Source organism: Euprymna scolopes, chromosome 16 (assembly GCF_053919585.1).
Source record: "Euprymna scolopes isolate OS-2025 chromosome 16, ASM5391958v1, whole genome shotgun sequence".
NCBI classification, from domain to species: Eukaryota; Metazoa; Mollusca; class Cephalopoda; order Sepiida; family Sepiolidae; genus Euprymna; species Euprymna scolopes.
Window position 1 is genome coordinate 67,213,136 of NC_136497.1, and position 26,553 is coordinate 67,239,688.

General features: G+C 34.3%; 1 protein-coding gene across 4 annotated transcripts in view; it reads left to right on the plus strand.

Annotated features, from left to right (window-relative positions):
* LOC145296006 (uncharacterized) overlaps nt 1–26,553 on the plus strand; it is a 630,022-nt gene that overhangs the window by 223,271 nt on the left and 380,198 nt on the right. Inside the window, exon 1 of one of the 4 annotated variants that reach the window (XM_080142021.1) lies at nt 21,062–21,575. The exons of 2 other annotated variants lie outside the window; for them this stretch is intronic. In XM_080142021.1, coding sequence (XP_079998147.1) covers nt 21,562–21,575 — 14 coding nt within the window. In that variant the 5' untranslated portion in view covers nt 21,062–21,561. Of the gene's footprint in view, nt 1–21,061; nt 21,576–26,553 lie in introns of those variants that run through there. One more of the 4 variants, XM_080142023.1, reaches the window with a different exon arrangement.

The window sequence follows — 26,553 nt, forward strand, 5'->3', positions numbered from 1 at the left end:
CGAACTGCATATGTTTTTTTATCAGATCCTCGTACGAGTGTTCGTATATGAATATATTGTATTATATACTCATGTAGTTGGTCGCAGAGAAGGAAGTCCAACGCAACTTCATGCATACAAAAGGGTATTCCATTATTCGTTTTTATTATGTTCTTTCCTTTTATATTTCTCAATTTTGTAACTAAATGTTTTCAGTTCAGAACCGAGTAAACCCAAAGAGAGAGGATTTTGAAGTTGTGATTACGACCTCTTTCGACACGGTCGTACAGAGGTTCAAGCTCTGTGGACTTTAGAATTTTATATCTTTATCCGGGAGTTGAACTGTAATATATATATATATATATATATATATATATATATATATATATATATATATATATATATATATATATATATATATTAGTGTTAGGCGATTAATCGTACTCGGGAATTGGAAAATCGAGACGTTTTGAAGTATCAAAATTGATATCAGAATCTAAAATATTTGTACCTATTTTCTGATGACAAAAACGATCCCTTTAGTTAATGTTTTTATTTGATTTTGTTTGAATTAAAATTTTCCACTACTGGTAAGAATGATAAAATAATAAATGTTTATTGATTTTAAACTACCAGTAAAACTAAAATCTATAGATCACTCTACCACAAATGAGATATCTCCAGAAAAAAACTCGAATAAACCTAGAACCCCATCTTCCAACCTAGACCCCTACTACCATGTCTCCTTCTCCAACATCAGGGGCATACGTTCAAACCTTCTAGAGATTGAAACCCAATTACAGGAAACGAAACCGAACATATTCTTTCTAAACGAAACTGGAATAGGGCCGACCACTTCTCTAGATGAGTTCATAATTAACGGATACTCTAACTTAACATCTAAATCTGACCCCCAAGATCGCCATGGGCATAGAATATGTGCCTGCCTTAAAGATGGTTTCCCATGTGGCAGGGATATCTCTAGTGAAGATACTAATTTACCCTATATGTGCTTCCGGATTGCACTTGCTTACACCACTGCATTTATATTTGCTCTCTATCGGACCCATAACAGTGGAGTTACTATCTTTAAGAGTATATCTGAGAAAATAGACCACATCCTGTCTGCACATGCCTCGGCTAACGTTCACATCTGTGGTGACTGCAACGTCCATAACGTGGAATGGCTGAACCACTCAAATAAGACAGATGACGAGGGGAGGTTCTGTTATGATTTTGCCATTGCTCATGACCTCACACAGATTGTTCGCGAGCCCACCCGTGTGGCTGATACTACAGATCAGTATGGAAGCCTTCTAGACCTTTTTCTCTCAACTTCCCCTGAGCTATGTTAATGTTCCGTTCTTTCTCCTTTAGTATCCTCCAACCACTCCGTCGTATCAGTTAAGATAAAAATGAAATGTAATAAGTCGCCAGACGTACCCCTCCACCGTACTGTATACCGATACTCCATGGCTGACTGGGAGAGCTTCCGTAAATTCATATCTGATCTACCTCTGCATTCCATGTTTTAAAAGGATGTGTTCTCTATAGTATCAGACCTGTCCGAATGGTTAATTGTAGGCATAAAACGATTCATACTATCTAAAAAATTCCAACAAAAACCTAACAGATAGTGCGGCTGCTATCGCGCACAGAAATCACTTTTTCCATAGCTTTCAACGTAATAGATGCACCGAGACTAAAGCTGCTTTCGGGAACGCCAGCAACCACTTTAAAAGAGTAATAACAAATGCAAGGGAGCTATATGCTCAGTCCGTTAAATCCAAAGTAGCTGATCAGCGGCTTGGTTCCCACCAGTTTTGGCAAATAACGAATAGGATCCTGAACAGAACTGTGCGTTTTATCCCAACCATTATCAATAGACTAGAGGTCATCTCCTCAGCATCAGACAAGGCCAAACTATTTGCCAAGATCTTTGCAGCTAATTCTACCCTATGTGACGAAGGCCATCAACTCCCCATATTTCCTCCTATAACACAGAACACGCAAGGTAACATACAAATATCTGTGCATGAGGTCGCAAAGCTAGTCAAGAGCCTTGATCCCAGTAAAGCAACTGGCCCTGACGGCATCCCAATTATTGCGTTAGAAAAGCTTCAACCAGAACTTGCTCCCATACTTACGAAACTGTTTAAACGTTGCCTTAAGGAGAAGTGCTTTCCAACACCATGGAAAACCTCATCAGTATGCCCTATATTTAAGAATTCAGGTGATAAGTCATCTCCCTCTCAGTACAGACCAATAGGTCTCCTGTGTGTCATGAGTAAGTTGCTGGAATCCATATTAAAAAAAGAAGTAGTCAACCACCTCAGCAGAAATAACCTTCTTAGTGACATGCAATATGGTTTCCGTTCTGTACAAAGGCTTCCTTTCTAGGACAATTGCGCTTGACATAACAAAGGCCTTCGACAAAGTATGATATAAAGGCCTACTTCACAAGATTTCCAGCTACGGTATTACTGGAAATTTTTTCTCATTCATTAAATCATTTCTCTCTGATAGACTCATAAGAGTAATGGTCGGTGGACAAAAATCAGAGGCCTACAGTATTAATGCTGGAGTCCCTCAGGGGTCCATTCTGGGCCCAACTCTCTTCCTGATCTACATCAATGATCTCCCTAAACACATACTTAAATCATTCGTTGACATCTATGCTGATGACACGACCATCTACGGCAACACACCAAAGGCTGTAAATGACAAAGTTCTCTCTGATTATCTCTCCTCTGATCTCGAGCGCGTGGTTCAGTGGGGGAAGACGTGGCTGGTTACCTTTAATGCATCTAAAACCAAACTCCTATCTTTACATCATCAACGCTCTGGTCCCCATCTGGCATCAATTGAAATGGATGGCTCTCGTCTCGGAGAAGCCCTATGTTTTGACAAGCTTCTGGGCTTGACCTTTACTTCTGATCTGAAATGGAACACATACATCAAGTCTGTTGCCAAGGTCGCTGGAAAGATGGTGGGATCCTTCTACCGTTCCAGAAGATATCTCACTACTGATGCAATTATCTATCTATATAAAAGCCAAGTACGTCAAAGGATGGAATACTGCTGCCATATCTCGATAGGAGCTGCTAAAAACAGCCTGTCCTGCCTTGACAGAGTACAAAATAGACCTCGTGGCTTAGTGGAGGATGCCCTTTTCTCTTCCCTGCAACCTCTCTCCCACAGAAGAGACGTTGCGAGCCTATCTTTGTTTTATCGATATTTCCATGGCAGATGCTCGTCTGAACTCCAATCTCTAGTTCCCCCTCGCCAATCTTTCACGAAAAACACCCGTCTAGTTGAAACCACTGCCAATAATTTTCTCCACTTTTTATTTATGCCTAAATCAAAACGTGGATTCCATGAACAAAGCTTCTTTCTTAGAACTGCACGCCTGTGAAACTCCAGATGAACCGCCCCCTTAAGTAGACACTTTATTAAATCTCCACACTAACGTACTGTACATGCAATAACCCTTATCCCTGAGTGGCTTCCTGGCCTTGATAAGTGGTGACCACCGTGTAAAAAAAAGAGTTTTGACGTTTAAAAAACACACATTAAAGACGTATGTTTACGGTAATCGGGAAGAATGGTTATTTATAGCTAAAATATATATATGGTCATCCACATACGGTACTGTTTCGCTTTTTCACAGCTCATCAGTGCGGCTAGGCAAGCAACTACCTCAAGCCAGGATCGAAACCCGACCGCCCAACTGACAGTCAAGGTTCTCACCATAGCGCTATATTGCTGCTGCTATGAGAGTAATGAATTTAACGATGTTTTTATATTGTCCAAATGCCCCTGCTCGATTTGTTTACACAAAAAGCATCACTTATTACGCTAATGACAGTTTGTATATCATTTCGCAATATGCTCAACCCAAGATAGGGAGCATTATAGTCATTCACATACAGTACTGTTTCGCTGTTTCACAGCACATCGGTGCGGCTAGACAGGCAACTACCTCAAGCCAGGATCGAACCCCGACCGCCCAAATGACAGTCAAGACTTCTCACCCTAGCGCTACACATATAAATATATACAAGCGGTCAACTACAGATGATGGTCCTGGCCCAGATAATTAATTCTCTAAAGAGAATTAATGACACTGTAAAACCGACCAAACACCCTTCGAACCTACAGGCGGGATTAACTCGTTGATTTAAGAGAGGATACGTCTATCCCTTATGGCCAGAAAGTTGGTTGTTCCGTGTAAAGATCCCTTACAGAAATATCCCCACGGCGCGGAGTCACCAAGTGACACTACCTCGGCAAACGACCGTATCCCACTAGGATTCGCTTCGGATAGTGTCTGCTGATATTTATTGAATCAGCTGTTTGCTTCACGATTTACTTGAATTTTTTTACAAGATCCAACAATCAAATGAATGTAATCTAGCTCAAATTCAGTTTATAATTGCAGTCGTTGCAAAAGATTTTTAATTTCTTATGTACTCAAATACTAGAACACAATACCACGTGATTGCTTCCTAGCTGACTATAGCATTGCTGTTTTCACGTCCAACGTAAATAAATTCTTGTTAATCCGTCCTCGTAAATAATCAATTTATTTCAAATTTCCACGATTAGTTTTTTAGTGATCCACCCATTAACCCTTACCCACGAGTCGCCTATGGGCCTTGAAAAGCTATAACTCCCCTCGATAAAAGACAAATAAATAGTTGTATAACTAGTTTAAATAATACCTTATATTCACATTATTGAAGTACACATTTTTTGATTCGACACTATTGACTTAAATTCATGGGGTGGCTAATGATCTGTAGATATGTTCGATCTTTTATGACTCTTCAAGTTAGGTCAACCCTATGTTACCAATGATAGTGTATAGGTCATGGACTATGTTCACATCAGGTTGGTTGAAACTAAAATCTTACTTTCTGGGTATGCAGCAGAACGACAAATTATTTTATTTATTAGATCTATATTATTGTATATAATATTCGCTAGGAAATTACATTAATTCGTTCCATTCTATCCAATTACGTTGTTCTAGCTGACACGAACGAACATTCTATCATTCTTCTTCTTCTTCTTCTTCTTCTTCTTCTGCTGCTGCTGCTGCTGTAGCGGTGGCGGCGGCGGCTGCGGCGGCGGCTGCGGCGGCTTCTTCTTTATCGTCACTATCATCCAAAACGTAAAGGAGTAAACCCAGAGAAACCCCCGGTTTGGGGTCCCAATACGCAGATGGTGAAGCACTATAATATTTGCAGCTGCGCTGGCTCTGACTGTATTAGCTTATCTTTCCGTCAGATTTTGTCTGCAATGCCGAGAGCGGGCCTCTGGTAACTTGGCAAACCTAGGTCTCTTTATCACCTGCCCAAGCCTGCATCCGGAAAGCCAATCTCAGTTTCGAGCTGTATAGCCATAGTAAATTCTGAAGCGCACTAGACTGCAAATCACCATTCTCTTATTAAGTAGAAGGTTCCAATCTCATTCAAAACGCTTTTTCATTCTTTAATCTTTCAAATCACCAGCTCTATTTCTCTCTGTCTAATGTCATGCAACCGTTTTCATTTCCTTCATTCTTTCCTTTCGCTAATCTTTGAAATCCCGCTCTTTTTTTATTTTATTTTTTCTTCTTCTTTATCTTCATGTCATTCCATTTATTTTTTACCCTCCTTAATCTTTTAAGTTACCCATTCTCTACCCCTCGTTTTTTCGATTTCATTTCATTCATTATGCCCTTTCTTTGATCTTGCAAATTATCTTATTTATGTTTTCTTCTTTATCAGTTTTTGTTCTTCAATTTTATTCTCTCTGCGTTTCTTTTATTCTTTCTCTTCAATTTTACACATTACTTTATCCCTTGCTCCTTCTTCCCCCCCCCCATTTCTCTCTCCTACTAATCTCTGTGGCGTTCTCACTCTTCTTTTTTAATCCTGTCATCATTTTCGTAATTGTTTTCAAACTTTAAGATGTTTTCACGTTTCGTGTTTCACGAGTGTATTTTTGCACACGTTCCCAATATAGATGTGTGCATTAAAGAGAAAGACAAGAAAAGAGAAAGAAGGCAGGAAAGAAAGAAATCTCCCAGAACAAATCACACTAATCGATCAGATGTCATCGAAGTCCGCAAAGCAGCAACAAAAAAACAAAAAACAAATAAAGGGAGAAAACATCACAGAAGTGTTCTGGAATAGAAATACAAAACAGAAAACAAGTAGGTATAAAAATAGGCGAACGATTTCAGAATATTGTAAAACTAAAGGAAATATATGAAGTAGACCCAAACAGACATCAGCCGCATTTTTTGTTGTTGTTTCATTTCTTTAAACTATTTAAAAGGAATGAAAATGGGATCATTCAAATAGATCGAAACTAGAGATAAGACTGCCCCAATTAAGAATGTTTCATGTCTGGATGAAAAAATAATAATTTTCTGCTTTTTTCTTCATACGACATATCCTGTTGGCACACTAGTTCCCATTTGATCGCCGAAGTTAAGCAACGGTGTGCTTTGTAAGTACTAAAATGGGTGAACATTTAGAAATTACAGTTGCTGTATGTGCTCTCCCTTTATCTGGCCATTGTTTCCAGTTATCCTGACTTCTTGTCACTGATTTAAACAGTGCCGATTCAAAAGAGGTGTGGTTGGGCATTGCGCAACTTTTGACTCACAAGTTTTTTGGGCAGCTACCCTTACAACGGGTATTCATTGTCTTTCGAGATTGAACGGAAGCATCGCTTTTCTCATACTGTCCATTCTATAGGGCATGCACATGGTGAAAATGCAAAAAAGGAACATTTTATTAAAATAATTAGCAGCAGATTAAAAACCTTTTGGCGTGTTCGTTTCTATAAGTTTTTACAAGCTCTTTTTGATTGCCTGATTAGATTCGCTCAGGGCATGATCTATATAATAAGATAAAAAAACACATTTCGTGCTCGCAAGTACGTTAACACGTTTTACGTACATTTAGAATGAGGTCGTTCCATTAGCAAATGTGCTGAATTGTGATTATCCGGATGACTTTGTTTATTTTAATGTTAATTGTTCCCAAATCAAATTATGTCTTCCAATCAACCAACACAATATATGTTATTAGATAAACACATTGAGATTTGATTTATTGATTTGAAGGATATTTCGCTTACAGAGTAGAACGATAAAAGAAAACAACACTACAGCTTTATTTTAAAACTTTTATCGAAAAAAATCAATTCAGGTAACTTGATTATGTAGTAGAGATCACATCTATTCAATATAACTTTCTTCATTCTTAATCAAAGCCTAGATACGGGTCCGGAACTGGGAGCGTGCCTTTTCCGAATGCGCCGGTTAAAGCTGAGAAAATACTCGTCGATCAGGCTGGCTTTGGTGTTGCGGTAGGTCATGTTGTTGATATTCTCAACGTATGACCAAACGAAATAGTCCAGTGGGTTCAAGTCGAGGGAGGGGGAGGGGACAGTGAGAGCAGAGTACAAAGTCGTAGCCAAACCTGGGTCTTTTTGAACTTGTGTGCCGGCGCCGAAACCTGCTGCCACACTCAGGGTTTACCAGTGACAGTCTAGATGCACCAGCGGATCACTTCACTCTTCAACACATCCAGATACACTTTGGTGCTAACTTTTAAGCCGACTTCGAAGATGTGAGCTGGCATCATGTGGCCCTCACTTGAAACCGCACCAAAAACCATAACCGTTGTTGGAAACTTTGTGTGCATCACCCTGGGCACGTCTCTGTTATTCGTGGCAATCTAGCGATGCATTTTGAGGATGCTGGCAATGATCTTGCTATCATAACTTGGGTCAGTATAGAGCATGAGTTGTACAGCGGCGCATCTCCGATCTCACTCCTTGTTTCACTTTCATGATATAAAGCTCCTAACGCTTTTGGGATTTGTACAAAACTAGCAACCTAATAGACGGTCTGCAACAACAAAAAAAGAAAACCGTTTTTCACCAAACGGAAATAGAATCATATCGTCTTTTCGAGGGCGACAATTTTATCGCCACATTCTGTATTTTACTATAAAAAAGCGAAAATATTCATCACTTATAAAATAATTAAACTACTACTATTTTAAATAAATAAAAAAGAAACGTATTAGACTTATTTATTTATTTAGGGAATATGATATTAACAATGAAAATTATTGCTCCGGAAGAAGAAGAAGAAGAAGAAGAAGAAGAAGAAGAAGAAGAAGAAGAAGAAGAAGAAAGGTGTAATGTCTCATGATGGTATTGACCCTTGCATGCATTTATTATTTCGAAACGTAAATAATTATTAAGAGTAAATTATACAGATTGATGTAGAAAGCACTGTGGAAAAATATAGGCATTTTCTGAAATGAAAATAGAATAAACAATTGTGGACTGAGTGTTTCTTATGTCATTGAAATGCATTTAAAATATTTTAAAACGGGCGACAGTTATAACCCATTGACCTAAAATTAGTGCTTTATGCATAATTGATTGAATATGGTACAATGTGTTCTAATTTTCGATGTTTTTCAGGGGTGTTCCTAGTTCTCGTCATTATTATTATTATCAGTATTATTATTATTATTATTAGTAGTAGTAGTAGTAGTAGTAGTAGTAGTAGTAGTAGTAGTAGTAGTATTACTACAACTATTATTATTATTTATAATACTACTACTAAAAATAATTCCTACTACTACTACTACTACTACTAATAATAATAATAATAATAATAATAATAACAATAATATATTATCATTCACTCACCAGGAGTTCTCATACAGGTCATCATCAGAGATTGCTCACTGACAACGACCAGTAGTGTTCTTTGGAGGGTGACAACAAGGCTCCCTAGATTTCCAGTAATCCTCACCTCTTTCGGCAATCTTTGTAAATAAATTTGCGTTATCGACACAGTCGCTTGCTGTTGATTGGTCTTCAGTGGAATTTGGGTGGTAGTAAGCCTCCCCAGCGTGCCATACCCTCGACCTTAATCTAGTGGATGTCTGGTAAGTGATTTCACTCATCTATTTTTCCATCCTCCTTGACCCTTCATCTATTTGGTGCAGTGCCTGCCGATGCTTGCACTATATTTTTTTCCTTTTTGTGGGGTGAGGAGGGGAGAGGAATGTGGGTAGGGGAAACTAAGGAATATTGGAGGGGAAGGGAGATAGGAATGAGAGATATGTGAAGGGAGGGAGACGAGGTGGGAGGGAGTAGTCAATCTACACATTCAGAGCTTCAGTTTTCTTGATTTGATTTGTGTTTTGTTTCTTTTGCATTTTCTATATGCTCAGTTGGCGATTGTCATTCTTGCAGATTAAGTTCAGCATTCGAAGGTTTTCTTTAAGATTTCCGCTGTGTTCAGCATTATTGTCCGTTGCATAGTTTGAGCCTTCCCCTTGATTCCTATTTCTCCTTGTCTAATTTCCAAGTTCTTTGAGACTGTTCCTAACGTTCCTACAATTATTGGTATTATTTTGATTTTTTTTTTTTTTTTTCAGGTTCCATATTGCTTTTAGTTCTCTGGCAAGTTCCGCATATTTGTTTCGTTTGTCTGTCTCTTTATTCTTCACCCTGAGACGACAAAATCTACAATTTGACAGGTTCTGTCTTTCTTGTTGATTATTATTATTATTATTATTATTATTATTATTATTATTATTATTATTATTATTATTATTATCATTATTATTATTATTATTATCATTATCATTATTATTATTATTATTATTATCATTATTATTATTATCATTATTATTATTATTATTACTATTATTATCATTATTATTATTATTATTATCATTATTATTATTATTATTATTATTATTATTATCATTATTATTATTATTATTATCATTATTATTATTATTATTATCATTATTATTATTATTATCATTATCATTATTATTATTATTATTATTATCATTATTATTATTATTATTATTATTATCATTATTATTATCATTATTATTATTATCATTATTATTATCATTATTATCATTATTATTATCATTATTATTATTATTATTATTATTATTATTATCATTATCAGTTTTCATAGACGGTATAAATAAATTAAACAAACGCATTTGGGCTTTAAAAATATCTTTGGGGTCTATCATGTATCCATGGTATGCATGTACACATAAATCAACTCCTACTTTAGCTCATAATGAAGTAGTAAGAAGCTATCTAAAATCCATGTTGGTTAAGTCGAAAGACATTGCTCGTTAGCAACACACAGACTATCCGTTTCACTTTACCCTATTTAATAGTCCAAATTGTTTTGAAATAAAATAATATAAAAATAGCAATTTTTCTTTCGGCACTAAAATCAACAGATTTTAGACTAGTTTTTGAAATTCTTTTCTCCCTCTTGACTGTGGTATGTTGCTAATCTTGTGTAGTTCTAGGAAGTTCGCCTTCCCATGCATTGCTTTCTTTCCTTTGACAACAGTTTACTGCTAATCGTCTACAGTAACCTTACTGTTACTTTGTACCCACGTTTACACGCATAGATCCAACACGTTGTAGCAGAGTACGTCGCAATGAACATATGACAAGTAATAACTCGTCTTCTATTTTTGTAACAATATTCATTTTCTCATTCTCCCGCCACGCATGACTTCGCATTACAACTGTAACGTCACCCAAGTCTCTAACGTGCCCTTCTCTCCTTTTTGCTTTTTTTTTTATTTTTCAATACGTACGTCGGTGCTCTGTTACAAATGGATAATGCCGACTTGGCTACCCAGGCATGTTTTGCAGGCCAGAGTATTCTTCTTCTACAGTGCTAGCTTTCCAATCTCTCTTTCCAACCCTTGTGTCACATCTTGCGGCCGTGGGAAGCAGATAAATAACTGTGATTTTTTTATCGACCACCTTATACGTCCATTCATATGCACGTTTAACGATGTTAACTTTAAGCATTTACAGAAGAAAAAGTACAATTGCAAAACGTAAATATGACAGAAAGAAAATTACATTTCTTGAATACCTTCGAAACTTTTGAGTAAATCCAGCAGATATATCAATTTTTTTGACACGATTGTCACACTAATTTTATTAAATATTAGTGTAGTACTTTTTAATTAAGATTTATTTAAACAGACTTAAGCGTAACAGACCTAGCGAATGATTAAAAAATACTTTCAATAAAGATATGAGGCCTTGACTGATATTAACTCATAACGTGGATCTTTCATACAAGATGTTACTGTTGTTACGGTGTACGTCTCGAACACCTCGTAGCCAGTGTTGTAGTTTTATAGGCCTGTAATAATCAATACAGCCGATGATGTGATTAAGAAGTGTTTTGGCAAAGTATGTTACAGAAGTACATGTCATGATTCTAGGGTCCATAATTGCCACGAGTCGCTACCCACGACGTGTTAGATGTAACTATATTTATAGTTGCTGGGTAAGTCCATTTTTCCTAATATATGTATATCAATTTACCCTATAATTGTTAACAAGACGTAAAATAAAGTATTTGGCATTATATAAGGCGCATTTTTGTCAAGTTATTTGTTTTAAATGTTTGAATTTGAAGAATGGCATATGCTAACGCCATGCTAGAAGCTCAATACTCTACGCGTTAAATTTATATGATGAGTGTCTATGCAATACATATTTAAGGGATTTTACAGCGTGGTCGCTAAAAGAGCAGGAAATTTAAGGTTGTAAATTTGATTGTTTGAATGTTATTGGGTTTAAATTTTATTGCGTCTGGTTTATGCACTTCCTCAATCTGCACGTAAGAAATTTGGAGCATCTACGCGTGTATCATTATACTAGATTTTGAAAACTTTATTAAGTTTTAGTGATTCTTTGTAAAAAAATAAAATATCGTTTGATACATTTTACGCTTTCATAGCGAGCATCCGGATTCTTAGTTGGAATATTTGAGTGGGTGAATGTGTTAGATCCGTTGGGATGCTCCATTTCCAGTTTGAACAAACTGATAATAATTTTAGAGAAACGGTGTGTTCCAGACAACCGTGACAATTTTTGGAAAGAAAAGAAAAACGTCACATATCGATCAATATTCGATATATTCTCAAATACCAAAGTGCATCTCTTAAAATAGCATATGGTGAATATCATTCAGCCAAACAAAGTATCCTGGCTCCCAACCCTGGACAACAGGCGAAACCTGGATCACGCCATTAGGATCATATGTGATCTATCATAGCCACCCTTTTTATCTATGATACTAGTTTTCTTATGTGACAAATTTCCTGATTGTCTTAGCGATCATCATGTTTTGGAGCGTAGCTTATATTTTACACCAACAATCATAAGAAATATATTTCAGGTAGAGTAGTTTTACATAAAAGTGTTATCAGAAATGTCTCAATAAATGTCAGGTGTCCCTCACTTACACTTTTCTTAATGGGACCTCGAACATCAAACTGATTGTTTCTATATACCGACGCAATATACATCTATTTATACATCGTTAGAGAAAGTGATATAATCAATATATATATATATATATATATATATATATATATATATATATATATATATATATATATATAATGGGTATAATCGCGTTGACACACCGGTTCTCGTCAGATCACCGAACTTAATTAGTGTTGAGCCTGGTTAGTACCAGATGGGTGACCATTTGGGAATTCTAGGCGCTTTATGTGCTCTCTGCTTATCTTGGCATTTGTTTCCAGTTGTCTTGTACATACATTTCACTTGCCACTGGTATTTAACAATGTCGACTCAGGAGAGGTGTGGTTAGAGATTACGCACCTCCTGGCACAAAAATGTTACATATATATTCTAGGATTGTCTAAAATGGTTTGTAGTTTTTGAAAATAATCAGATTTATTAAGTACTATATATATATATATATATATATATATATATATATATATATAGTGAGTGTGTGTGTATGTGTGTGTAGTACTTAATAAATCTGACTGTTTTCAAAAACTACAAACCATTTTAGCCATTTTAGACAATCCTAGAAAAGTTCAGAAAGTTAAAAAAAAAAAAACCCTGTTAATGATCTATAAACTCAAGTGAATAAACTTATCACAGTGAATTATGCTGTAACAGACAATCTAAAACTCCCTCTAATAATTGGTACTACAAACCCGGATACTTGTATGTTAATGTAAAAACCTACAACCCCAACTCCCAACTACGTCCCATAATCTCGCAAGTAACAACCCCAATATATAAGTTAACTAAAAGAAATCAATGAACTCATTACACTATATCTGCCTTGCAGATCCATCGAAAAATATACACAACTCATGCAGATTCTCCAAACCACTACAGTACACAATAAAATCACGGCCTCTCTAGATATCGAAAATCTTTTAACTGATGCCCTAGTACATGAAACGAGAGACGTTATCATTGACAATATATATTTAACAATTCTACACTTTCTCCACTTAAAATGAATTCAATAAGCTAAAAGAAATTATTATTAATGTGTACAACGGAAGTCCCATTTTATGACCATCTGAATAACATCTACACGCAAGTAGATGGCGTCGTTATAGGTTCCATTCTAAGACGAACATTTAGCAACTTTTACATTGGCTAATCTTGAAAACAAAATATTCAATTCAATAAAAATCCTTCTATTTATGCCAGGTATGTCGATGATAACATTAAGTAAATAGATGATTTAAAATGTACATTTTAAACTAATTCAGTCCATACCTTTATTTATGAACCAAATAATAATAACACAATTTCGTTTTTGAACGTTCTCCTCGATTTCAGTAACGACAAATTCATCACCTCCGTTTTTAAAAATACCTGCAATCGTTAATTCCTTCATCTTAAATTACAAAGGCGAATGTCCGTTTCGTTACAAAATCACAATAATAATTTTAAAAAATCTCAAAGATCGCGCAAAAGTGATTTCTTCAAGCAAAAAATATTTCCAGGGAACTAAAAAATATAAAACAGGCCCTTATCAACAACCAGTTCCCAAACTCTCTTGTCGATAAACAAATTAAAGTCACTATTAGCAACTTAAATCAAGTTGCTAGTATTCAACAAGAAAATTATCCTCAACCTGTTAACATATTTTATCGCTACCTAAAAATTAAAAAAAAAATGATGAAAATGTCCTCAAAACTATAATTTACAGATACGTATCTCCCAACAATAACAAACAAATTAAGTTTAGTATCTATTATAAAAATCTACAAACAACTAACCTTGTAATAAACAACAACATTCGGCGTTAAATAACTTGCTAAGCAAACAAACCAATTTAATTGGCTGCTAGGAGAATATATATCTAATACTGCTTATTACATTGGCTTTACTATCAATACTTTGTCACGAAGACTAACCCTCCATCTCTCCGACTCTAGCTCAACATCACAGCAACAAACATGGCTGTCATCATTCCGAATTCCAAAGAATCATAGTCGAAATTACAAAGATCATACACAGCGATACTAATGTAAAGAGACTAAAAATACTGGAAGCACTATACATCAAAACGAAAGTACCTCAAATAAGCAATATCAATTATGAATGTAGTCGCAATATTCTAAAATGCTTAGGTTCGTAAATTCTAAAGATTATCTATATAAAAATGTAAATCTAATTTAACACAATATGAATACTAATACTGACCTACCCCTGTTAAAAATTGTCCGACCATTTAGTAAACCATCCCAACACGTGACTATGACCAAATATATAAATTTTACCAGATGTAATACAGAACGTAATTTAAAAAAAAAAAAAAAAAAAAAAAAACGTAATTTTAAGAACCTAAATTGCATAATTTGCCTGAGGATGACGGAAATGTTGCCGTCGAAAGCGCTAGCGATGCAAAAAAAATGTATTGATCCAACTTATAAAAATATAAAATGTATTGATCCAACTTATAAAAATATAAAAATAAAAATACGCAGATTGGAAAAGGTAAAAAAATAATAATAATCAAGCAAAAAAATTCGTGCTGTTTAATAGCATCTGCCTAAACGAGAAAATGTTGCCTAAATTCACACGATATATATATATATATATATATATATATATATATATATATATATATATATATATATAGGCAGCATGTTCTCGTTTAGCCGGATGTTATTAATGTTTTTTTTGCGTGGTCATTTTCTTTTTTAACTTTCCTATTTCCAGATTCTTCTTTTTCAACAAGCTAGCAGTTTGAGCACTTTGAAGCGATTGGCAAGTGCTTCTTTAATAGGCACTTGATGAGGGACATTTGCGGGCACTTATTCGTAGCCTTGTAGGTAAGATTGCCGACTGTCAACTCGATGGTTGTATGATGGATAGCTATATACACGAGGTGCTTTTGTTTCCAAACTTCTTTCGTATGGGAACTTCTATTGATAGTACACACATGAAACTCTAGTCCCCTTTGAAGTAATGCACTTCTTTTATTGGGCCAACATCTTGTGTGAACGTGTAAACGACCCTCGTCACAGCCTTTTTCATCTCCTCATTTGTTTCATAACGACATCTTCTTTTCCTTGAGATTAGGGAATTACAAAAAGTCACAGGGAGCAAAGTCTGGACTATAGAGAGGATGAGAAACTGTCTTGATGCCCATCTTTGTCAAATAGTCTGTAACAAGGATAGAGCACTCTTGGGACAAACTTCGCGCAAATTTTCCGCATCTTCAGTTTTACGCGAATAATTGTGTGTACAGTTCCAGTACTGACATCCTTATCCATGAAATTCTTTTATTTGGCCAATACAAATCATGTTCTGATTTCCTTAATCCTCCTACACCTCTAATCATACAACACAGACTCTCTGTCTTCCTTGAATATCTTATGCCACTCACAAACTGATGTTTGATTCATGAAAGATAGTCCAAAAGTAGTCTAGTGATATTTTTCCAAGTTAAACAGAATTTTATTGCATATCGTTCTTCTAAAGTGTTCTTACGCCCAAATTGCATTTTTGAAATTCACCAGCTGTGACAATTAAGCCTGAAATCATAAAAATTGGTCAGTCATCTCATAAGCAATAACATACTGAATTTTCAAGAGTCTACGGCAATTTTAATGCCTATACAAAAAAGTCTGGAAAATTATTGTAGGCTCCGCGTATATATATATATATATATATATATATATATATATATATATATATATATATATATATAATGAAATTGTCTGTCTGTTTGTGTGTGTCTGTGTGCGTACATTTCCCTACCAAACTATTCTGTCATGTTTGGTCTCCAGACTCGAGATTTGACATAAGGGGTATTGAGATTTGGGCAAATCTTTATAATCGGTTTTTACTCAGCTAATTTTTAGTCTAAACATTTGAAATTTTACATAAAGTGTATTCAGACATGAGCCAAGCTTCTTAATCGGTTTTGGCCGAAAATTTGGCTGCCAATGGGTCAAAGTTCAAAATATTTGACCATTGTGGTATCTAGCAAACTATTCGGCCAATTTGAGGCCTAAACAATTGAAATTCCAAAAGGAATTCAACAGAATTGGTACGGAGACCCAGCCGCTTCAAATGCTGTATATTGTCACTCTTCTGGCTTAACGGCAATTTGGTGATATGGACTCGTCAAATCAAGGGTACTAAATGTTCGATAGCTGGCGATCTCGTTTACTAGTCTTCTATCCGTTGAAGGGGGTAAGCATTCAGTAGAGTAAAACGGTTATAGTCTGGGAATGATCCATGGCGAGTATTTTCTTGTGATTTACTAGAGATACTACTAGTGTTTGGGATCGCCATGGAGATCGAGAAGGTGCTATAATTCCTTCTTTCAGCATACGTGATATCTCAAACTGAATGAATTTTAAGTCAGGTAAGCTGTGTCTTCTTGGTTTCACGGCTATTGGATGATAGTCAGGAGTTAGATTGACAAAAAGAGAAGGATAAGGAATATTATTTACGGCCGTCAGCCCACAGACAGTAAGGGGTGGGAGTGATCCCCAAAGGTATTTTTACTTCCGAAAGTTGGCGTAGAAAATCATGCCCAAGTATGACATCATAGCACAGGTTAATCATGATGGATAGCTGACATTATGGTATATGGTACTCTCTATTATTCTAGTGGAGGGATATTATACAATGTCCTAGGGTAGTGGACGAATGGGAACTGTTAACCATGAAAATTCTTTCCTTACTTGGTGAGATAGCTAATCCAAGCTTTTTAACCTTGTCTGCATGAATAAAATTTAGGGAGCTTCCTGTGTCAACAAGTATATTGACAGATGTACCCTTGATCTTCCCACATAAAGCCGTTAGTTAGACACTCCGAGAAATTATATGTCAGAGGAGAAGAACTAAGGAGAGACTTACCGGGATTGATAGCAGCAGCAGCTGTAAACGATTTATGTCCTTCCTTTTTACAATTTTTATAGATAGAGTTTTGAGCAGGATACTTACTTCTGTTTTGTCTCTGGTTCCCACAAAAGAAATGTTGTTGTGAGGCGGCTATTAAATGTTCTCCATCGTCTGTAGACTGAATCTCGCCGTCTATTTCATCGGTATGAATAGTCGCATTTACCAAGGAGTAATGTTAGCAGTAAGACGCTAATTGCTTTTGAGCTTTCTCGGCGGTGAGCGGTTAGTCATAAGCAGTTTTTAAATCTAGTGTCTTATTTTCTAAGAATCTTTGTCGAATTATATTCGACAAAATGCCATTGATAAAGGCGTCTCTGATAAATTCATCTCTAGCCTGTATTTCTGTAACTGCTAGGAACTCGTAGTCCTTGAAAAAAAAATTGATATACCTGGATATACTGGTCATCACTTTCGTCGGGTTGCTGTCAACTAGTAACCAGTAGTTGCGAGAAAAAATATTATTTGGGGGCTGGACGAAGACTCCTTCTCGAACATTCATGGCTGTACTGTAGTTGTCGGCGTCCAAGATGTGTTTAAAAATAGTTGTTGAGATTAAGTTGATGAATAAGTTAAATTTAAGCCTTTCTGATAGAGGCGTTTGTTGGGTTTCACAAGCTGCATCTATGAATATATCGAAAGACCTCTTACAATGTCGCCAGTTGTCTACAGAGTCGGGTTTGCTCGGATCCAGGTCCAGGCGTTCGGTTGGAGATATTTTTCATGTTATATTTGTTTACAGAATAAATTGTTATGAAATAGATATGGAGAAGGAGCGAGTAGATCGAGGACAGACAAAAGGAGACAAGAATAGCTTAAGTAAACTTTATCCTGCAAACAAATCTACATGGGTATTTACAACAGCTAACGTCCGTTAATCCGTGTGGAGACTTTTTAAAATGTAAAACAAAGGGGCGCAACACCGCACCGAACAATAAGAAGAAGTGAATGGAGAGTTCTACTAATTGACCACAATAGATTAATGAGTCTTTGTGTTTTAACTTATTTGAACTTGTTTTTCTTACAAATAAATATAGTTTAAGCACGCCGAGTTAAAAATACTGATTTAAACATAATTAATTATACAACATATAATTATAACCAAAGGCAAGAATAAATTAATTTTCTTAGATAGTGAATTTTTTGTGTTTTAACTTATTTTAACTTGTTTCCTTACAAATAAATGTAGTTTAATCCTGTCGATTAAGAAAAACTGATTTAAACAAAAAATATACAACATATAGTTTTAAGCATATTTATAACCATATTTATAATCATATTTATTACTATATTTATAATGATATTTATAATGATATTTATAACCATATTTATAACCATATTTATAATCATATTTGTTACTATATTTAGTGCTATTAGTTACGCTTCTATGGCATCTTGAGTTTTACTTTGTTTCTGTCATCACTTCAAAATATTTTCTTTATTAGGGCGTAGGTTAGAAACTTGGTTTTTGTAGTGCTCTGGGAGTCTTTTTAAATTTATTTAGTGCTTGCAGTAGTATTCTGAGGACTACTTCAGTTTTATTTTTTTCATCTATAACTAAAAAAATGTTTTCTCAAGACAATAAAACATAATATTATCTCAAAATCACATTTTATTTTTAACATGTTTTTTTCTTACCCTTCAGAGGTCAACAGCCCGACAGGCAGTCTAGTATATATATATATCTATATCTATATCTATATCTATATATATATATATATATATATATATATATATATATATATATCTATATATATATATATATATATATATATAGTTCTCTTTCCTCCCTCTATTTCGATCTGTCTATTTTCCCTCTAGTCGCACATTCTTTTACAAACTAACGATTCTCTCACGCATCCAACTTCACGCATCCACGAAGTTTGCGCGTGACAAACAGAGAAGAACGCAGCAATGTGAAAAAAGAATGAATGAATTAATTAATAATGACAGACACAAATAACAACTGAGTTCGATAGAAGGACAGATTGATAGTCAGAAAGAAAACAGATGAGGAATAATGTGCAGTGTCTGTTCTATCTTAGGTCAGTGAAGGAGAAATCTTTCTCGGTCCAAATAATTTAAAATGTTGCTCAAAAGCCAGTGTGCCCCTTTTAATGGACTTTTTAATCACATTAAAACCCGACTTTGTTTCTAACAGTATCCTCGTGGAGAAAAGAAGGGGAGGGGCAATTAAATAAGACCAAACAGCCCGCTGTATAGAAAACTAAATAGAGGGAGAGAAGGAATGACAGACTGAAATATAGACAGACAGAAAGAATCACAGTTAAGCAGAAATACGGACATAAATACATTCAGACAGACAGAAATAAATATAGAAATAAGGAAATTCACAATAATAAAAAAAACAACATATTATGAAAGCGTCTGCTTCACAATATGACAAAAATGTATGTGGAATAAAATTCGACGAAAAAGGAGTTCTTAACACTGTGAGATAGTATATACTCTTGAGATACATATACCATAAATCATATTTTGAATTGTAAAAAATATTAAGCTCAATGAAAGTGAATTTCCACCTACAGAGCTTGTATATCATCAGTTATCATTCCAAATGCCAAAATATGAAATCAATTTACACTCATAATTTATATATATATATATATATATATATATATATATATATATATATATATATATATATATATATTGATAAATACGAAAATAGTACATTATGAAAATAATAAATATCAATTAAGCTAGACAGAGGCGTCCGCGGTTTATCCATTCAAGGAATCGCATTGTAACTTAACAATTCCCTACAGAGTTGAAACGCGGAAGTTTTTGTGTAGCTTAATTGCGATGCATGTTTTCCTATCTTACTACCTAGCCCTACTAAAGTATTGAGCACTATTGAAGTAAATACTGAAAATCAACTCATAAAATAGTATATCTCCTCATAAAATTTTACATAGATAATAAAACACTATATATGAAATAATATATATATATATATATATATACACACACACAAACCATATATTACAAACACTACTGTGTTTGAATGATATAAATACATACATACATTTCCATATATACATAGTAAGTTATAAAAATATATATGGCAATTAAGCTACACAGAATATTCCTCGTTTCATCTACGCTCGTATTCGTGAGGCTTATATATATATATATATATATATATATATATATATATATATATATATATATATATATATATTACTATCATTTTATATTATTAAAGTGATATGATATATTGTGTATTGGTTTTCACTATGTACTTCAACAGTGCTCAATACGTGAATAGATCTTAGTAGTAAAGTATGAAAATATATCCATGGCAAGTAAGCTACACAGAGACGTCCGCGTTTCATCCCCGTAGTGAATCGTCGACCTAACGTTAACCTGAAACACGAACGCCCCTGAGTAGCTAATATATTTTCATACTTTACTATATAGAGAGAGTGATACATATGTATATATGAATAAGATGATAATCCATTCAGAGAAATAGATATAGGTGTATATATATATATATATATGTATATATATATACATGTACATGTATATATACATATGTAAATATGTATACATACATGTATATATGTGTGTGTGTGTATGTGTGTGTGTGTATACTCTAGACAATGGTAAGAATGAGAAGAGGAAGCGTTGCGAAAGAGCGGAGATTGTAGTTTTGAAATGGCAGCAGGTGCCGAGATCGTGACAAACACTCGTCGTAGCTGTAGCGGCAATAGTTCGTATCCTTTCCCATTTTAAGTGTAGCAAGAGTATTAATAGTCGTTCTAGTGTTGGTGCGAGAAAAGCGGCGAACTAGGTAGCTGTGCAGCTGTTGGTCGTGAGGTTTCAACTGAGGGCGCGTTCACGATTTTTTGCAACAACAAAAAAGAAGACAAAGAAATCCTCTCTGGAAATGGTATTTTCCTAGTTCTGGATCCGGAAACGAAGGATTTACTACTTGCATCGGGATTCTTTCCGGCTTCCTTATGTAAATATGTGATTAATAAGCCCAAGTTGATGGATGAATGAGGCAGCGCAGGTGCCTCTACTATCGTCTCATATTACTGGATCTACAAGACAGGCCAAACAGACGCGGTTTGACGCACCACAAACTAAGGCGTCGACCACGACCACGTCTAAAAAAAAAGAAGAAAAAGAAAAAAAAAAAACGAGGAAACTTTTTTTATATAATTTTATTACCAACCCTAAAGGATTTTAACCGCTGCGAAACTGGACCCGGTCGCCGCCCAGAAGTCTGCAGATTCAGGAAAGATGACGTTCACAAGGTAGTTAAATTATCATTCGAAAAATACTGTATGCATTCGTGAATGGGTAACCGGAAGAGGTGCGTGCTTACTTGCAAACATGCGCGCAAATAAGTCCAATGGAATTGTTACCCTGTGCGTATATCTTTAAGCGCGTGCGCAAATACATACATAAATAGAAAGCGGAATGGAAGGATACTGAGAGAAAGAGAAAGAAAGAAAGAGAGAAAGAAAGAGGGTAAGGGAAGAGATAGAGAGAGGGACTATTTTACGTTTACGTACGTTTCTAATTTTTCGGGGGTTTTTTTGTTGTTGTTTATTTTTTTTGTTTTGTTTTTGTCTTTTTGGGGTTTTTATGTTTTTTTTTTGTTTTTGTTTTTGTTTTTTGTTTTTTTTTTTTGTTTTTTTAGATATTTTGGACCCTTACACAAAACTTTCTCTGCGGGTGGAAGGGGAGATTAATATATATTTATTACTTACCATCTCATCTCAGTCCATACAGTTTATATTGCAAGTTTGTTTTATTCTTAATGCACTTTATTCCCGATGTAGCTTAATATGTATATGCCGTTTATTATTATTATTATTATTATTATTATTATTATTATTATTATTATTATTATTATTGTAACATAACGTAGTGCATTGTATAATTATTCTTATTTCCTTGCCTACTCATGAGTTAGACATGAGGTCAGTTTTTAATGTACGAAATCCAGCTCCCCAAAAAGGGGCACTCTGGGTGTGAACAAAACTTTAAATTGCCTCAGTCTAGAAGGATTTCTTATAATCGAGGGCAGAAAAGATGAAGTAACGCATCAGAACATAGACAAATTTGTTTATACATACATATATATATATATTACTAACTTATTTATTATTATATTACTAATATATTACAAATTTATATATATATAAGCAAATTTGTCTATGAGCAAAGTGTAGTATATGTATGTATATATAGATAGATATAGATATATATTCTTCACATGTTAGATATTTTTTGTAATTTCCTTCTAAATTTGCCAAATAAGTATCTTATAAATGAAACATTCTTCTCCTGTAGCAAGTTTGTATTTTATATTTAAAAAAAACAATGAAAATGTTCAAGTTATCATGTGTACTCACTAGGAGTTTTTACGCAGGCCATAATCAAAGATTACTCACTGATAACAATCCCTGAAACCTGGGTAACCACAAGTCTCGCCAGATTTCCAGCATTCTCCAATATTAGTCGTACACCTTTGCAAATGATTTTGTGTTTTCGCAACAGACGTTTGCCATTGCTATCTTACTGGCAGCGAACATTGATCTTCACTAGAATTGATGTGGCAATTATCCTTCCCATTATCCCAATCCTCTTTGCATTCATCCAGTGGAAGTCTGGTTAGTGCTTTCTTTCCTTAGTCTCTTCATTCTACTTCACCGTTCTCTACTATTTTGTGTGGTGCCAGTCGATGTTGACACCCTTATTTTTTCAGGGGGTGTATTATTATTATATTGGCTCACAAGGAGCTTTCACACAGGTAATAAATGATCGCTCCTTGAAAACAACCTGCGATGTTCCCTGGAAGCCGGGTGACAACAAGTCTCCCCAATTTTCCAGTACTCTTCCCCTCTTGATATCATTTGCAAATGAATTTGCATTATTATTATTATTATTATTATTATTATTATTATTATTATTATTATTGTCAATGTTATTATTATTGTTGTTGTTGTTGTTATAATTATTATTGTTTTTGTTGTTATTATTGTTGTTGTTATTATTATTGTTATTATTATTGTTATGACTATAATAATAATTATAATTATTATTATTATTGTTGTTGTTGTTGTTGTTATTATTATTATTGTTGTTAGTGTTGTTAATTATTATTTTTGTTATTGTTATTTTTATTATTGTTATTGTTGTTATTATTAATCATGTAAATTCCTAGTACTAGCCTTTATCTGTGATTTCTAACTAGTAACAACTGGTAAATTTCCCTGTAATCTGATTGAAAATAATTCTCCTTAATATCCAAATAGTTTCCATTCAATTTCAGGTCATGTATTGTTATCATTCATTTGAAGGTATCACATGAGTCGTCACTAGTGATTTATCGTTCACATCTCTCGACCTCCAATATTTAGCGTCAAATTCTATTATTAGCGTTACTGAACTTGCGTTCTCGCACCAGCCGTTTTCCAATGATTTGTCGATGCAAAAGATCGTATTATTAATATAAAGGAAAGAGAGTAGGAAGATAAACGAGATAGCAAGAGGCGAGGAGAGCATGGAGAGCGAGGAGAAAAAACTCGAGACGAGAGAGAGAGAGAGAGAGAGAGAGAGGGGGAGAGAGAGATGGGGTAAATTAGATGATATGCATACAGGTGTAAATCGTGCAATTTGTCATCCGGTTTTAAGTCATATGTGTTGCAGGTGAATGAATGTGGCCGTCTCCTTCATCGTTGCTAAATACAAGTTTCGAACTTCATGAAGTATTAGCATATATATATATACTAGCAGGGAGACCTGACTTTGCCCAGGATTAAATGATGATCAACGAATTCCCATATTTTTATTGTTATCAAAATCGGTGAAATCGCCCATTTGGGGACCCATCGCGGTGCACTGGGAATAAGCTTTACATGCCTCTCCGCAGTGACTTAGTCCACAATAGATTGTAGTTTACATTGCACTGTAAAGAACCTACTGTTGATTTTATGAACTTATTTGGATACAGAATGGCTTGAATTAAAAGTCAAAATACAAAATTTAAGTATCATATTTCAATTGTGCTCTAAATAGAAACATTCATTTCAACCGGGTACCTGGCATATCAAAGAACATGCTGTTGATTTTTACATGCCCGACCTTTCTGCTTGTGCGGTGATAATGGTTTGAATTTAAATTATAATGAAAAAATCAGGTACCATGGTTCAGTTGTGCTTTAAACAAAAACATTCATTTCGAACGTGTCCCTGTCATATTAAAGAGCCTACTGTTAATTTTATACGACGGACCTGTGTGGTAATAAAACTTCTAAAATGCACTTGTGATGTTAGGCTGTATAAGGTGTTAACTTTGGTCAAATAGTTTGTTTCTTTATTCACATAAAGTAAATTTCTGTGAAATTTCATAAAAATCAGCCTAGCCGTTCCGGTGTCTACAGGGAACGAACACGTTTACTATTATATATATAATAAAACGATATTTTTTCACTGTATGTGTCTGCGTATATGTCTGTGTGATTTCATTCCCTATGGACTCCGAAATCGCTGGGCAGATTATTTTTTTTTAAATAGACACGTATGTACTTTATGCGTCCGGAAATGTATGTAAATAATGTTTGTATTGGAATGCCTCCGATAAGATTTGAAAATCGATAATCGAAAAAATAACGGTAAAGAAGTAACAGTTTTATTTGGAGCAAAGTGAACACCTTTATACAGCCTAAGATCACAAGTGAATTTGAGAAGTTCTACCAACTTACAAGTATGAATGGGTCCGAGAATAAAATACCATGTAAGGTTTTTGATAAGACAGAGGCGCATTTAAATTCAAAATTTATGATTCTATTTAGAAATCTGATACTTTAATTTTGTATTTTAACTTTAATTAAAGGCATTATATAAAATAATTTTATAAAAAGAGCAGTGGGTTCTCTACTTTGGAAATTAGTCTAAAACGTATTGTGGAGTAATAGATTGCAGGGTAGGGTCCCGATTACAGTAAGCAATCAATCGATTTGATTGCTAAATAAGCGATTTCATCGATTTCGATGACAATAAAAGTATTGGAAGTGTTGAACATTCGAAGATACTCATTCTAGTATATATATATATATATATATATATATATATATATATATATATATATATATATATATATATATATATATAAAAGCTGAACGTCTTTGTGTGTCTGGTACCGAATAGGCTCCTATATGGTTGACTATTATAGAAAACTGATCACATATAATGATAGAAGATGTATCGAGACACAGGAATGTGTATTTTGATCTGGCATAATGATGATTCATTGTCCACAAAGTATGGAAATAAAATATTTAAAAATTAAAAAAAAGAAACATTTACAAGTGTTTTTGATAGAGCTGTACATAATAATACTTTAATAGGGATGGTATAATAAAATTGTGGGCCTCCATAGAATAGAAATAGGCACAAACTTTAATAAAGACTTTTCATATCTATCTGCGTAAGTATACTTTGATAATTATGTTTCAGTTTGAAGAAATATGGTATAATAAAATTATGGGGTGTTTGTTCGCGCCTGATCTCCATAGAATGTAAATATGTCACAGAGTTTAACAAGTTTTTTTTTTTAATATAGATCCACAGAATATTGTGATAAGTGTGTCAGTGTGAACAGGTATGGTATAATAAATTATGGGGTTTATCTATTTTAGTTTTACTTTCATCATATTTTGCTTTGGTTTTGATACCCCCAAATTCGAAGCTATCTCTTTATAACCCTTCCTTTTCATAACCTATCATACTTTCATAAATCAGAGTCCATTTTCTGTAGGCTGTTTTTGAACCCAGTCAACGACGGGTACTTTTGCTAGTATATATATAATATATATATACCTATATATGTGTGTTTGTGTGTATATATATAGTGTGTGCATATAGTGTGTATATATATACATAAATATGTATATATATATATATGTATGAAGTGTGTGTGCGTGCGTGTGTGTGTGTTTACGTTTAGACCAATAAATATATAGCTCTAAAGGAAGAATTGTGTGGCTGAGACAGACAGACGTATATATACATGTACATATATATATATGTGTGTGTGTGTATACATATATATATATGTGTGTGTAAACATATATATATACGTATATCTATACATATATATATGCATACATATCTATACATACATGTATACAGATATATATATGTGTATATTTATATGTAACTACTTATATATCAGTTATAAGCCTGACACAAGAATGAAACATATATATATATATATATATAT